This window comes from Monodon monoceros, unplaced genomic scaffold (genome assembly GCF_005190385.1).
Source record: "Monodon monoceros isolate NGI ecotype Baffin Bay Population unplaced genomic scaffold, NGI_Narwhal_1 Super_Scaffold_2, whole genome shotgun sequence".
NCBI lineage: Eukaryota > Metazoa > Chordata > Mammalia > Artiodactyla > Monodontidae > Monodon > Monodon monoceros.
The window spans coordinates 75,938,970-75,953,684 of NW_021703776.1; the positions used below are offsets into that span (position 1 = coordinate 75,938,970).

The 14,715-nt window shown below is 38.4% G+C and overlaps 1 protein-coding gene across 3 annotated transcripts in view; it reads left to right on the forward strand.

Annotated features, from left to right (window-relative positions):
• The first annotated feature begins 224 nt into the window (after positions 1-224).
• CPED1 (cadherin like and PC-esterase domain containing 1) overlaps positions 225-14,715 on the forward strand; it is a 300,014-nt gene continuing 285,523 nt past the window's right edge. For 2 of the 3 annotated variants that reach the window (XM_029233388.1, XM_029233389.1), the window contains exons 1-2: positions 225-345; positions 859-1,343. In XM_029233388.1, the coding sequence (XP_029089221.1) occupies positions 1,095-1,343 (249 nt within the window). In that variant the 5' untranslated portion in view covers positions 225-345; positions 859-1,094. Of the gene's footprint in view, positions 346-381; positions 1,344-14,715 lie in introns of those variants that run through there. The other variant, XM_029233387.1, reaches the window with a different exon arrangement.

Consider the following 14,715-nt stretch of genomic DNA (forward strand, 5'->3'; position numbering starts at 1 on the left):
TTCTGGGTGGACAGTCACACTACAGGGGAAATGAGAAATGTTTCCAGTCTGGGGAAGCCCACCCTTTCTGATCCTGGGCTAACGGCGCGCTCCGGCCGCCCCCGAGGACCTAAGAGCCCGGGCCTTAGCCCCGCCCCCTCGCCGGACAGTGGCTGCGCTGCCCGCGGGCCCCGCGCCCGGCTCCCTGCGCCCTGCTCCCCGCTCGCCTCAGCGAGTGCGGCCGGCGCGCGCGTGTGGCTGCGTGTGCCTGCGTGAGTGTGTCCGTGGGTGGGAGATGAATTGGAGTCATACGACTGGGTGTTTCCTTCCGAGTGGTTTTGATCAGCAATCCATTAGGGGATCATTGTAAGTATTTTTTTTTTCTGGCTAAAAGGATGAAAACTGAGTAAGTACGTAGAACTTTGAACTCGAAACGGAATGAAACAAATACAAGGCAAACCCCGCGGATGGTAACCATGTCCCTTCAGACCCTGTATTCCCTTTTTCTGTTAAAAGCCGGGAAGGCTTACAGGAAAGTGGCAGTTTAAAATGGAATGAAGGGAAGCAGTTAAGAAACATGAAAGGCTGAAAGCAGGACAGCTTTAAAACCGGAGGAAAAATGAGGAACTGTTAAGGCAAGCTGGCCCGCCTCCAGCCGTGCAACAGGCACTATGGTATAAACCTATTGCGTTCTCCGGTGCTGTTTTTAGACTCCAGATTTACTTTGGTGTTGTTTCTCTTTTCCTGTGAAGCTTTTACTGTGAGCTTAAGGATGTTGTGAAAAATAAGGCATTACCGGAAGCAACAGTTTGACAGCCTGGGGTACGCTCAGGTTATTAGTTACAACTATTATTATTTTGATGTCTTTTTTTAACCGAGGCCAACCACTTTTTACTGTCATCCATGGAAGGGCTCTTATTAACCGCCGCAGACTTTTGGGACCGATGATTCTTTGGCAGGATACTTCGGAAAGTTCTTAAGTGGGGATGGAGCTATCTTGATTTGATTTAAGTTGTGGAAAAAGAAGACAGATTTGTGTTTTTCATGCTGACAAAAAATAGCTGCTATGACTTTTCCGGCAACGTGGACAGGGGCCAAGTGAAGCTGAACTGGTCATGGTCTGTCGTCCAGTGTTCCTTTGTCGTCGGCGATTTTGCCCCCGGCCCTTCTTGGTGGGCTTGGTGGTGGCAATCTGTCTCTTCTACCAGACCCTGACATTCCGGGGGGCAAGGAAGCTCACAGCTGCTGTCCCTGAGGCTGCCCCAAACACACCCACCGAAACCCAGGCAAGCAGATGCAAGGAAGGATTCTACCTGGACAAGCAGTGCTTACTTCTCTCCGATAAGGCACAGGAAGTCAGAAAGGTAAGGCGGTCATAAGCTTAACCTTGACATTCTCTGCAAAGATAGCAGTCTGCTTCTCTCTGTCCCTTCTGTAAGACTAAAATTAACTTCCATGAGGTCTGAAAAGGATCCAGAGTATACACAGTCCAGACAGTGACCTTATGACAGTGAAACACATGTCAGCTTAAACTTCTTACATTTACTTCCGGAGAGTCCTGGTCATTATTTTCTCTCTCAGAATTTCACTTCATTTCAGCTAAATGAAATAGACAATTTGGAGGAGATGGGAATGATGTGAATTCTTTCTAAAATACTGGGATTCTGAGAGATCTGAAGATTTACAGTTCAGGAACAAAAATTAAATATTCATAAAATTTGGTAAACGTTGAGTGTCTCTTTCCTCAAGGCAGTCAGTATGAGTGGTCAGACCATTCCAGACTTGAAGTTACTGCAAAATTACATTTTATAATTGGTTAAGTCTATTTGTCACATTTCTAAAGCAATATATTTATTTTTCAAAGCACTTAAAAATAGTATAATAGGCTTCTTCAAAAGAATTGACACGGCATTTTATTGCTTATAGAATTAGAAAAATACAGATTATTCCATACTTATACTATTCTAATTAACTTTACTAATCTTACTTGTCAAGTGTTGGAAAAACACAAAACATAAGTAAATACACAGAATTTCTATTTTAATATACCACTCTGTTCATGCCTGTTAGTGAAATGAAGACCTTTAAAATAATCCAGTCTAGAAAAGAAACAGAAAAACACACACACATATTCATGATAGCAAAACCACTGATTTCTATGCTACAGCAATAGTGTAGCAAGATAATTTAGGAATCTGTAAGTACTATCTTATATCTAGAGTAGATTTAGGTAGGTCCTATGATCATGGTTAGTGTTTGGAGCAGAATTTCTTGTTGAATACCAACACTTACTGCTACCATTATTGCTAACACCACACCATCTTGTTTTAAAAATTCTTTTATGTATTTCATTTCAGACTCATAACCTTTTGAGCTAGGTAAGATAGGTATGATGACACTCAAAGATGTTTAGGCAGGCCACATTATGACATGATACATCCATCTGGTCCCTACTGCAGGGAAGATGCTCTAAAAAGTAAATTCAAAGCTCTGATAACAATTTGTGAAACCACAGCTGTAAGAACTTACTGAAATACGAGATAATATCAGGTTTGAACAAAGAAAATGTGAAGACTTTTGAGTGATTATTTTATCAACAATGTCAAGAAATATCTTGACCAAGAAATAGGACAAAAAAGCAGATAATATCACTAGAAACATATCGAGATGAAACTTCAACGGCAAGTGTGAATCGAATATTAAATTAATTGAAGAATTTATATTTTTTGTTAATTTATACCAGCATTAACTTAACTCTTATCTACATTTTTAATACATCAAATTTATGATGGGTGTAAACTATGACTTTGAAAGTCACTTCTTGTTTGTTTCCAATAAGTATAATTTCTTTAAAAATATTTGAGACGGTTTTGCTCTTTAAGTACCTAAAATTTTTGCTAAGAACTTTGGACAAAAAGGTTTTTATTCATTAACTTACGGCCTTTCTTACTCACTACTTGACTTTACGGTGACTCCTGTTTTTGACTGTAACTTAGGCATATGTTAACTGTTATTTGTAGGCTGTCACAGAAAATTCCATTTCAGCTTTGGACCTCCTGCCACTTATAAACCATCTGAAACTTATTGGCTGCTCGTGTAAAACATTCACTCTAGAATGTTCTTCACAAAAAATGCCTACCACATGATGATTTTTTTCCACAGTCTTAAATATTTTAACTGTAAGCAAGATTCTGAAGTCACAATTATAGTTCAGAAGCTCAGTGGATATGAAAACTGAATTTCCAAACATTTGCCATGTACTTCTATTTTCAACTTAACTTGGGCCAGCCTTTGGTTTAGAGCCAGTTTTTTTTAGACAGAAAGTATCATGTGGAAGTTAGTTAAAATCCAATATAAATTAGTTCTCCTTGTAATATATGTTCCAGAAAAGAATCAAATAATAATCCCTTTTTGAAGATTAAATATTCTTTCAGACAGCTAAAGTGAAGAAAGAAATGTGTTTGGAGTACATACATAGATCCTTCTCAAAAACAGCTACTTAAGAAGTTCATTAAAAAGATAACTGATAAGATGCTACCTAGATTTTCCTCAAGACCTAAAATATAGCTTTTTAGGCATTTTATAGAAGATGCATTGTTTCTATCTATAAATTTTGGGTTTTGTTATTACTTTTATTGGCAAACCAAAATATTCATTTTACTAGCGCTTTCCCTTACTTGTATCCATCCATCTTTAGGTGACTTTTAAAGTTACCTAAAACAGCTGGTTTTGACCTAAGGTTCATGGATTCCAGAAAGTATTTGGATGTATACGATGTCTACCAAACCCAAGCATTTTATGCAAAAAATGTGTGTACATGTATGTGCTGTTCTCTGGGAAAAACTATGATCCTCTTCAGATATTCAGACCTAAAGAAACACTAGGAAATAAGACAATGCTTAAAAAGCAGTACATTTCAACTTTAATTGCCCCTTCAGGAAAAGTTGGGTCTGAGTTTATAAATCTAAAAAAGGAAAAAAAAATCTTAACGAATCCACTAGAAGACATTTGAAAAACTATTTCAGTGAATGCTGTAGTGTCTGCAGGGACAGACATTCTGAAACCGAAGTATACTCATAGCATATTTCTCAAATCATAGTTTTCATACTTTCATGAATAAGCAATAAGTATTTCCCAGTTGTTTTGGTTGTAGTTTTTCTAAGAGAGGACCTTTTATGCTTTACCAGCCAAGTAACAGAGCGTTCTGGAGTAGCAAATATTTAAAGGTAAGTGACTGTGCTCTTTACACCTTTGTAACTGGGATCTGGTTCAATGTCTAAAACTGTTTTCAGCACAGATTGAGATCATGGTATGGTATATGCCAACTTTCCATAGTGAGGAAGTGCGCTCCCTCCTCTGGCCAAATTCCTTTTTCCATTCGAGCTTTACAAACAGCCTTGCTAAGCAGATGTACTTTTGTCATTTTTTCTGGGTTTTCTCCCAATATTAGTTGCTTGTGCTGTGTCTTAAAATTATTTCAACTTAATATATAAACTGAAGACAATTTGAGTTATCTTCACTGAAGTAGGTCACACAATAGATTTATTTATTTTCCTAGAATCTAACATTTCAATATTCCATAACATAGGAAGCACATTAAATTATAAACAGACACAATGGAAGAAAATTTCCTTGGTAAATGCTCCTTTAATGGAAACTTAGCTCTTTGGGGAATATATTTGTACTCACCATAGCCATGTGTTTCTGATTATCTCTTGTTGATGTTCCACAAGGAGACTATTTCTTTGTTGTTTGACTCTTTGTTCTCCATTTCTCCTTGACTATTTTCAGTGACAGTTCCCTACAACTACTCTCACAGTGTCCAACAATAAGCCAATGCAGATAAGTGAATGTTTTCACTACAAATACTTTTTATTTAATCTGTTTCTGTTTCTAATAATGCATGATATATTTAGCATTTGAAAATTCTAAAAATTACTTGTTTAGCCTAGGTTTTCCCAAAACAGAACCTATGGCAAACACTTAAATGATAACATTTTATTGGTTGGTGCAACCCCAGGAACATGAGAGAGGGAGAAATAAAGAAAGAAGGAGAGCAAACACAAATGGGTGAATTATCAGGAGACATTTCCAGAGAGGCCGTATTAAACTACTGCATCTCAGAACAGGCACCAGGGGAAAAGGGCAAGAAGGACGAGCAATTTATCTCTCTCCTGGCTTTCTCTTTCTTCCGTCTTTCATTGGTTAGAATTGGTCCCATGCTACCTCTAAGTAGTGTTGCGTGGACTCTCTGGGTGGCCATGGGGGAGACAGAGCCTCGGTGGGTGCAGTGCTGCCAGGTAAAAGCGGGGTGGACCCTCCTTTCAATCTGTAATGTGCATAGGAGCGTCCAGGTCTCTAGTGGGCATGGTGATGAAAAGTGTCCATAGCTTTATGATCACAACAGTGGCATGAGTAATGCCCTTTGGAGGGGTAGGGCAGGGTGATCTAGTGTCTGATCCAGTAGTTGTGCTAATTTTGCTTTCTAAAATCCACAGAGAATTTCTAAATATGTTTCTACTCTTGGGAAATAGCATCACTTTCTTTAAATGAAATATTTGTAACTATCTCACTGAGAGCTCTCCTCTCCAACTGAAAAAAAACCCTTCCTTCATCTTTACCTTTTCTCCTTCTCATCCCTTTCATTCATTCATTCACTTTCTTCATTTATTTAGTAAATATTTGTTGAACCATTTATACTTGCCAGACACTGTGTCAGGTACTGGTGATACAGAAATATACAGCACTCTGAGACAGACAAGTAAATAAAGAGAATGTTAGGGAATCCATAACTTTAAGGCAACATTTTGAAAGATGAGAAGGAACTAGAAAGGGTAGAGAAAGAAAAGAGTATTACAAGCAAAAAACACCGCATTTGCAAAGAAGAAATTAAAGAGTGTGTGTGTGTGTGTGTGTGTGTGTGTGTGTGTGTGTGTGTGTATGATGTGTTGAGGGGAGCAGAGCGAGAAGGCAAATAGATGAAGTAGAGAGTTCAGCAGGATCTAGATGTCGGAAATGTGGGCATGATAAGGAGTCTAGATTCTGTCCTGAAGGCAACAGGGAACCCCCAAAGAATGAAAAGCAAAACGTGGCACGAATAGAGAGAACACTCCAGAATGCACATTGCAGAGTGGACTGGACGGGATCGAATTGAAGGCAGGCAGACCAGTTGAGATGCTGTTTTAGAGATGGGAGTTGTGCGCCTGCAAGCCAAGGAATCCCAAAGCTTGCCAGCAAACCACCAGATGCTCAGAAGAGGCCAGGAAGGATTCCTCTACAGGTTTCAGGGGTAGCATGGCACTGCTGACACCTTGATTTCTAGCTTCTAGCCTCCAGAGTTGTGAGACAATACATTTCTGTTGCTTTAAGCCACTCAGTGTGTGGTACTCTATAATGGCAGCCCTGGGAAACTAATAAAATTGGGGAGGCAGAATGGTTCAGCACGTGAGCTCTCAAGTCAAATCAATAGCACTTGTTACCTTGCTACCTTGGGAACATTTCTTGACCGCTTCAGGATTTTCTTTCCTCACCTGAACATGCATATATTATCACCTTACAAGACTACCATGAAGCTTAAATGAGAGAAATCATGTGAAGCACTTTGAAGCGTCTGGCGGGTAGGAAGTGCTCAGTTAGTATTAACTATCAGGATAATTATTATTTAATCTCTTTGAGGATTTACCTATCTCTGTAGTTTCTATAGACCCTAACATTTGGCCTTCCCAAAGTAGGTGAGCAATGAGTTATTGCTGGCAGTGAACATAAGTACTTGGGTAAGGAGAGTCTGAGATGAAAGATATATTGAGTTTCTCTCCCTGTTCTCCAACCTCTAAGCTATTGCCTTTTCGCAGTAAAATGAGCCTTTAGAACCAAGATAAAACCTAGGGAGGATGATAATGTCACTCAGAGTGAGGCCTGCTTACCTCTAAGCAAGGTCTTCGGTTTGGGCTGAATTTTTTTTTTTTTTTAAGTTTACGATGCTGGCACTGTCCGCACGTTATAGCTGAGGATATGGAGAGATGAGATGGGTGTAGAGTAGGGGAAAGAGGTTAAGATTTTTGACATGGAATAAATATTTATCTATTTGTTTACTATCTGTCTCCCTACATAGAATATAAGCTCCTTAACAGCAACGACTTTATTTGACTGGTTTATTGCTACATCCCCAGTGCCAAAGCAGTATCTGACATCTAATGAGCACTGAATAAATATCTAGTCAATGAATGAATAAATGAATGAATCATGAGTTTAAGGGTCAGAGACAGTCCTCTTTAAAGCAGAGGCCAGGAGATGAGAGGAACTCCGCCCCTCTCTCTTTTTGCCTTCACTGAACTCTCAGGTCCTCCACTCCATCTTTTCCCTGTACCAATATTCCTCGAAGTCCTTCCTGTACCATTTCTTGCACTTTTGCCTAGTGTAACGATCTTGCATTTTGCTACATTGAATTTGCTTCATCAGTTATTATACAGCTCTCTTCTTCTCTTCAGCTCATTTGTCTCTTTGGGATTCTTCTCCTCTAAATAAACATCCTCAAGTATCTACCATAAATTACAAAACAAAAAATCTCTCCTAACCTACATGCCTCCCTAAATACTTCCATCCCTCTTGGCTTCTCTGTCACCATCATTTAATCCCTCTTTGTCTCAAGCAATTTCCATTTCTTTAACACACTCTGACAAAAATTGAGGTTTTCCTTTTACATGTTTTTATATTTTAACCAGATTTGGATGTAAATATTCTAAAATAGAGCTGTTGGCATCTAAAGACAGAGGTCTATGTATAGGAGTCTCTCAGGAGATGTTTTCAGCATACTAACAGGTATGTGATTTTCCTAGAATTGTTTGGGCTAATGATGAGCATTTAACGCTTGTGGATTTCTCTGAGATAGTTTTTTTGTTTGCTTTTATTAATATACTTGCATATATTTTATTTTTTGATGTTTTTCTTATTAGTTATCTATTTTACACATATTAGTATATATATGTCAATACCAATCTCCCAATTCATCCCACCACCAGCCCCCCCACCCCGCTTTCCCCACTTGGTGCCCATACGTTTGTTCTCTACACGTGTGTCGCTATTTCTGCCTTGAAAACCGGTTCATCTGTACCATTTTTCTAGATTCCACATATATGTGTTAATATACGATATTTGTTTTTCTCTTTCTGACTTACTTCACTCTGTATGAAAGTCTCTAGGTCCATCCACGTCTCTACAAATGACCCAATTTCGTTCCTTTGTATGGCTGAGTAATATTCCATTGTATATATGTACCACTTCTTCTTTATCCATTCATCTGTTGATGGACACTTAAGTTGCTTCCAAGTCCTGGCTATTGTAAGTAGTGCTGCAATGAACATTGGGGTGCATGTGTCTTTTTGAATTATGGTTTTGTCTGGGTGTATGCCCAGTAGTGGGATAGCTAGGTCATATGGTAATTCTATTTTTAATTTTTTAAGGAACCTCCGTACTGTTCTCCATAGTGGCTGTATCAATTTACACTCCCACTAACAGTGCAAGAGGGTTCCCTTTTCTCCACACCCTCTCCAGCATTTGTTGTTTATAGATTTTCTGATGATGCCCATTCTAACTGGTGTGAGGTGGTACCTCATTGTAGTTTTGATTTGCATTTCTCTAATAATTAGTGATGTTGAGCAGCTTTTCATGTGCCTCTTGGCCATCTGTATGTCTTCTTTGGAGAAATATCTGTTTAGGTTTTCTGCTCATTTTTTGATTGGGTTGGTTGTTTTTTTAATATTGAGCTGCATGAGCTGTTTATATATTTTGGAGATTAATCCTTGGTCTGTTGATTCGTTTACAAATATTTTCTCCCATTCTGAGGGTTCTCTTTTCGTCTTGTTTATGGTTTCCTTTGCTGTGCAAAAGCTTTTAAGTTTCATTAGGTCCCATTTGTTTATTTTTATTTTTATTTCTGTTACTATAGGGGGTGGGTCAAAAAGATCTTGCTTTGATTATGTCAAAGAGTGTTCTTCCTGTGTTTTCCTCTAAGAGTTTTATAGTGTCTGGTCTTACATTTAGGACTTTAATCCATTTTGAGTTTATTTTTGTGTATGGTGTTAGGGAGTGTTATAATTTCATTCTTTTAAATGAAGCTGTCCAGTTTTCCCAGCACCCCTTATTGAAGAGACTCTCTTTTTTCCATTGTATATCCTTGCCTCTTTTGTCATAGATTAGTTGACCATAGGTGCCTGGGTTTATCTCCGGGCTTTCGATCCTGTTCCATTGATCTATATTTCTGTTTTTGTGCCAGTACCATATTGTTGTGATTACTGTAGCTTTGTAGTACAGTCTGAAGTCAGGGAGTCTAATTTCTCCAGCTCCGTTTTCTTCCCTCAAGATTGCTTTGGCTATTTGGGGTCTTTTGTGTCTCCATACAAATTTTAAGATTTTTTTGTTCTAGTTCTGTAAAAAATGCCATTGGTAATTTGATGGGGATTGCATTGAATCTGTAGGTTGCTTTGGGTAGTATAGTCATTTTCAAAATGTTGATTCTTCCAGTCAAAGAACATGATATATCTCTCCATCTGTTTGTGTCATCTTTGATTTCTTTCATCAATGTCTTACAGTTTTCTGAGTACAGGTCTTTTACCTCCTTAGGTAGATTTATTCCTAGGTATTTTATTCTTTTTGTTGCAATGGTGAATGGGATTGTTTTTTTAATTTCTCTTTCTGATCTTTCGTTGTTAGTGTCTAGGAATGCAAGAGATTTCTGTGCATTCATTTTGTATCCTGAAACTTTACCAGATTCAATGATTAACTCTAGTAGTTTTCTGGTGGCATCTTGAGGATTCTCTATGTACAGTATCATGTCATCTGCAAACAGTGACAGTTTTACGTCTTCTTTTCCAATTTGTATTCCTTTTATTTCTTTTTCTTCTCTGATTGCCATGGCTAGGACTTGCAATACTATGTTGAGTGATAGTGGCAAGGGTGGACATCCTTGTCTTGTTGCTGATCTTAGAGGAAATGCTTTCAATTTTTCACCATTGAGAATGATGTTTGCTGTGGGTTTTTCATATATGGCCTTTATTATGTTGAGGTAGTTACCCTCTATGCCCACTTTCTGGAGAGTTTTTATTGTAAATGGGTGTTGAATTTTGTCAAAAGCTTTTTCTGCATCTATTGAGATGGTCATATGGTTTTTCTCCTTCAGTTTGTTAATATGGTGTATCACATTGATTGATTTGCATATATTGAAGAATCCTTGCATCCCTGCGATAAGTCCCATTTACTCATGGTGTATGATCCTTTCAATGTGTTGTTGGATTCTGTCTGCTAGTATTCTTTTTTTTTTTGCTAGTATTCTTTTGATGATTTTTGCATCTATATTCATCACTGATATTGGTCTGTAATTTTCTTTTTTTGTAGTATCTTTGTCTGGTTTTGGTATCAGGCTTACGGTGGCCTCATAGAATGAGTTTGGGAGTGTTCCTTCCTCTTCAATTTTTTGGAAGAGTTTGAGAAGGTTGGGTGTTAGCTCTTCTCTAAATGTTTGATAGACTTCACCTGTGAAGCCATCTGGACCTGGGCCTTTGTTTGTTGGAAGATTTTTAATCCCAGTTTCAATTTCATTACTTGTGATTGCTCTGTTCATATTTTCTATTTCTTCCTGGTTCAGGTTTGGAAGGTTATACCAGTCTAAGAATTTGTCCATTTCTTCCAGGTTGTCCCTTTTATTGGCATAGAGTTGCTTGTAGTAGTCTCTTAGGATGCTTTGTATTTCTGCGGTGTCCGTTGTAACTTATCTTTTCTCATTTCTAATGTCATTGATTTTAGTCCTCTCCCTCTTTCTCTTGATGAGTTTGGCTAAAGGTTTATCAATTTTGCTTATCTTCTCAAAGAACCAGCTTTTAGTTTTAGTGATTTTTGCTATTGTTTTCTTTGTTTCTATTTCATTTATTTCTGCTCTGATCTTTATGATTTCTTTCCTTCTACTAACTTTGGGTTTTGTTTGTTCTTCTTTCTCTAGTTCCTTTAGGTGTAAGCTTAGATTGTTTATTTGATATTTTTCTTGTTTCTTGAGGTAGGCTTGTATAACTATAAACTTCCCTCTTAGAACTGCTTTTGCTGCATCCCATAGGTTTTGGATCATCGTGTTTTCATTGTCCTTTGTCTCAAGATATTTTTTGATTTCCTCTTTGATTTCTTCAGTGGTCTCTTGGTTATTTAGTAACATATTGTTTAGCCTCCATGTGTTTTTTTTTAAAACATAGTTTTCCCTGTGATTCATTTCTAATCTCATAGTGTTGTGGTCAGAAAAGATGCTTCATATGATTTCAATTTTCTTAAATTTACTGAGGCTTGATTTGTGACCCAAGATGTGATCTATCCTGGAGAATGTTCCGTGCACACTTGAGAAGCAAGTGTAATCTGCTGTTTTTGGACGGAATGGCCTATAAATATGAATTAAATCTATCTGGTCTATTGTGTCATTTAAAGCTTCTCTTTCCTTATTTATTTTCATTTTGGATGATCTGTCCATTGGTGTAAGTGAGGTGTTAAAGTCCCCCCACTCTTATTGTGTCACTGTCGATTTCCTCTTTTAGAGCTGTTAGCAGTTGCCTTATGTATTGAGGTGCTCCTATGTTGGGTGCATATATATTTATAATTGTTATATCTTCTTCTTAGATTGATCCCTTGATCCTTATGTAATGTCCTTCCTTGTCTCTTGTAACATTCTTTACTTTAAAGTCTATTTTATCTGATATGAATATTGCTACTCCAGCTTTCTTTTCTTTCCATTTGCATGGAATATCTTTTCCCAACCCCTCACTTTCAGTCTGTATGTGTCCCTAGGTCTGAAGTTGGTCTCTTGTAGACAGTATATGTGTGGGTCTTGTTTTTGTATCCATTCAGCAAGCCTGTGTCTTTTGTTTGGAGCATTTAATCCATTCATGTTTAAGGTAATTATCGATATGTATGTTCCTACGACCATTTTCTTAATTGTTTTGGGTTTGTTTTTGTGGGTCCTTTTCTTCTCTTGTGTCTCCCACTTAGAGAATTTCCTTTAGCATTTGTTGTAGAGCTGGTTTGGTGGTGCTGAATTCTCTTAGTTTTTGCTTGTCTGTAAAGCTTTTGATTTCTCCATCGAATCTGAATGAGATCCTTGCCAGGTAGAGTAATCTTGGTTGTAGGTTCTTCCCTTTCATCACTTTAAGTATATCATGCCACTCCCTTCTGGCTTGTAGAGTTTCTGCTGAGAAATCTGCTTTTAACCTTATGGGGGAGTTCCCGTGTGTGTTATTTGTCGTTTTTCCCTTATTGCTTTTAATAATTTTTCTTTGTCTTCAATTTTTGTCAATTTGATTACTGTGTGTCTCGGCATGTTTCTCCTTGGGTTTTTCCTGCCTGGGACTCTTTGCGCTTTCTGGACTTGGGTGGCTATTTCCTTTACCATGTTAGGGAAGTTTTTGACTATAATCTCTTCAAATATTTTCTCTGGTCCTTTCTCTCTCTCTTCTCCTTCTGGGACCCCTATAATGTGAATGTTGGTGCATTTAATGGTGTCCCAGAGGTCTCTTAGGCTGTCTTCATTTCTTTTCATTCTTTTTTCTTATTCTGTTCCGTGGCAGTGAATTCCACCATTCTGTCTTCCAGGTCGCTTATCCATTCTTCTGCTTCAGTTATTCTGCTGTTGATTCTGTCTAGTGTATTTTTCATTTCAGTTATTGTATTGTTCATCTCTGTTCTTTTGTTCTTTAATTCTTCTAGGTCTTTGTTAAACCTTTCTTGCATCTTCTTGATCTTTGCCTCTATTCTTTTTCCAAGGTCCTGGATCATCCTCACTATCATTATTCTGAATTCTTTTTCTAGAAGGTTGCCTATCTCCACTTCATTTAATTGTTTTTCTGGGGTTTTATCTTGTTACTTCATCTGGTATGTAGTCCTCTGCCTTTTCATTTTGTGTATCTTTCTGTGAATGTGGTTTTCGTTCCACAAGCTGCAGGCTTGTAGTTCTTCTTGCTTCTGCTGTCTGCCCTCTGGTGGATGAGACTATGTAAGAAGCTTGTGTAAGTTTCCTGATGGGAGGGACTGCTGGTGGGTAGAGCTGGGTGTTGCTCTGGTTGGCAGAGCTCAGTAAAACTTTAATCCACTTGTCTGCTGATGGGTAGGGCTGAGTTCCCTCCCTGTTGGTTGTTTGGCCTGAGGTGACCCAGCACCGGAGGCTACTGGGTCTTTGGTGTGGCTAATAGCGGACTCTGAGAGGGCTCATGCCAAGGAGTACTTCCTGGAACTTCTGCTGCCAGTGTCCTTGTCCCCGCAGTGAGCCACAGCAACCCTCTGCTACTGCAGGAGACCCTCCAACACTAGCAGTAGGTCTGGTTCAGTCTCCTATGAGGTCACTGCTCCTTTCCCCTTGGTCCTGATTCACACACTATTTTGTGCAGTCTCTGTTTCCCTCAGTCCGTCTAAGTCCTGCAATCAAATCCTGCTAGTCTTCAAAGTCCGATTCTCTGGGAATTCCTGCTCCCATTGCCGGACGCACAGGTTGGGATGCCTGACGTGGGGCTCAGAACCTTCACTCCAGTAGGTGGACTTCTGTGGTATAATTGTTCTCCAGTTTGTGAGTCACCCACCCAGTGGTTATGGGATTTGATTTTATCGTGATTGCGTCCCTCCTACTGTCTCACTGTGGCTTCTCCTTTGTCTTTGGATGTGGGGTACCTTTTTTGGTGAGTTCCAGTGTCTTCCTGTCGACGATTGTTTAGCAGTTAATTGTGATTCCGGTGCTCTTACAATAGGGGGTGAGCATACATCCTTCTACTCTGCCATCTTGAACCAGTCTCTCTCTGAGATAGTTGATTAGAGCTATGTTAAATTTTTACAGTGAAATATGCACATGGATGAAAAATTGTTCATACTGAGAGAATTTTATACAAATTCGAATTTGCTTACATTAGACAAACTTTAATGAAGTCTTGATGAAGCTCATATTTAAGCAAGTTATGTTACATTTCCTTTGAACCAAGGAATTTATCAGTTTATAGGTGTCATTCTCTCTTGGTTTTTTTTTTTGCACAATAGTGGCAACAGCCTCTGCCTTTCTCTCTGTAAGCAATTCTGTTTCTTGTTCTAATGGAATTGGAAACTCTCATAAGATAAACCCTCTGAGATGGAAACCACTGGATACACTGACATTATAAAAAGTGGTTCCTATTATCAACTTGGAGTCTGTGGCCTTTGGGGTGAAAAAATGTTTTGGTTTTACTTTTCTGTTTGGTTTCCACTGGATATTTTTTCTAGGGAGCCATTCTCACTAAAACGATGAGCTCATGTTCTAAAATAGGATTTATGTTCTCTAACAGAAACTATACCAAAGTTGGAAATCTGCAAGGTAAAAGTCTTTTGTCAACCTTTGTACTTTACAAAGACTTGTTCAAAATGCAAACCAAAATATCTTGGTTATCAGGCACAGGGTTAAAAAAGGAATATAATGATAGAAGACGTATTGATTGAGTCTTGTTTATATATAAGGATCTTAATGAAAAAAATTTATTCAACTTTCAATTAAATTCACTAATAGAGGCTATGGGTACTTAATAGATGAACCAAAGTAATAATTAAAAAGAGCACATGAATTTGAAAGTGCAGAATGGATCCTATCAATGTGTTCTGAAATGGAACTGCATTTGGCTTCACTAATCCTTACTTGGGGACTCTGAACAGAACCCCCCACCAGTTTGCTTGTACTGCAACCCAATCAGAATAACTCTT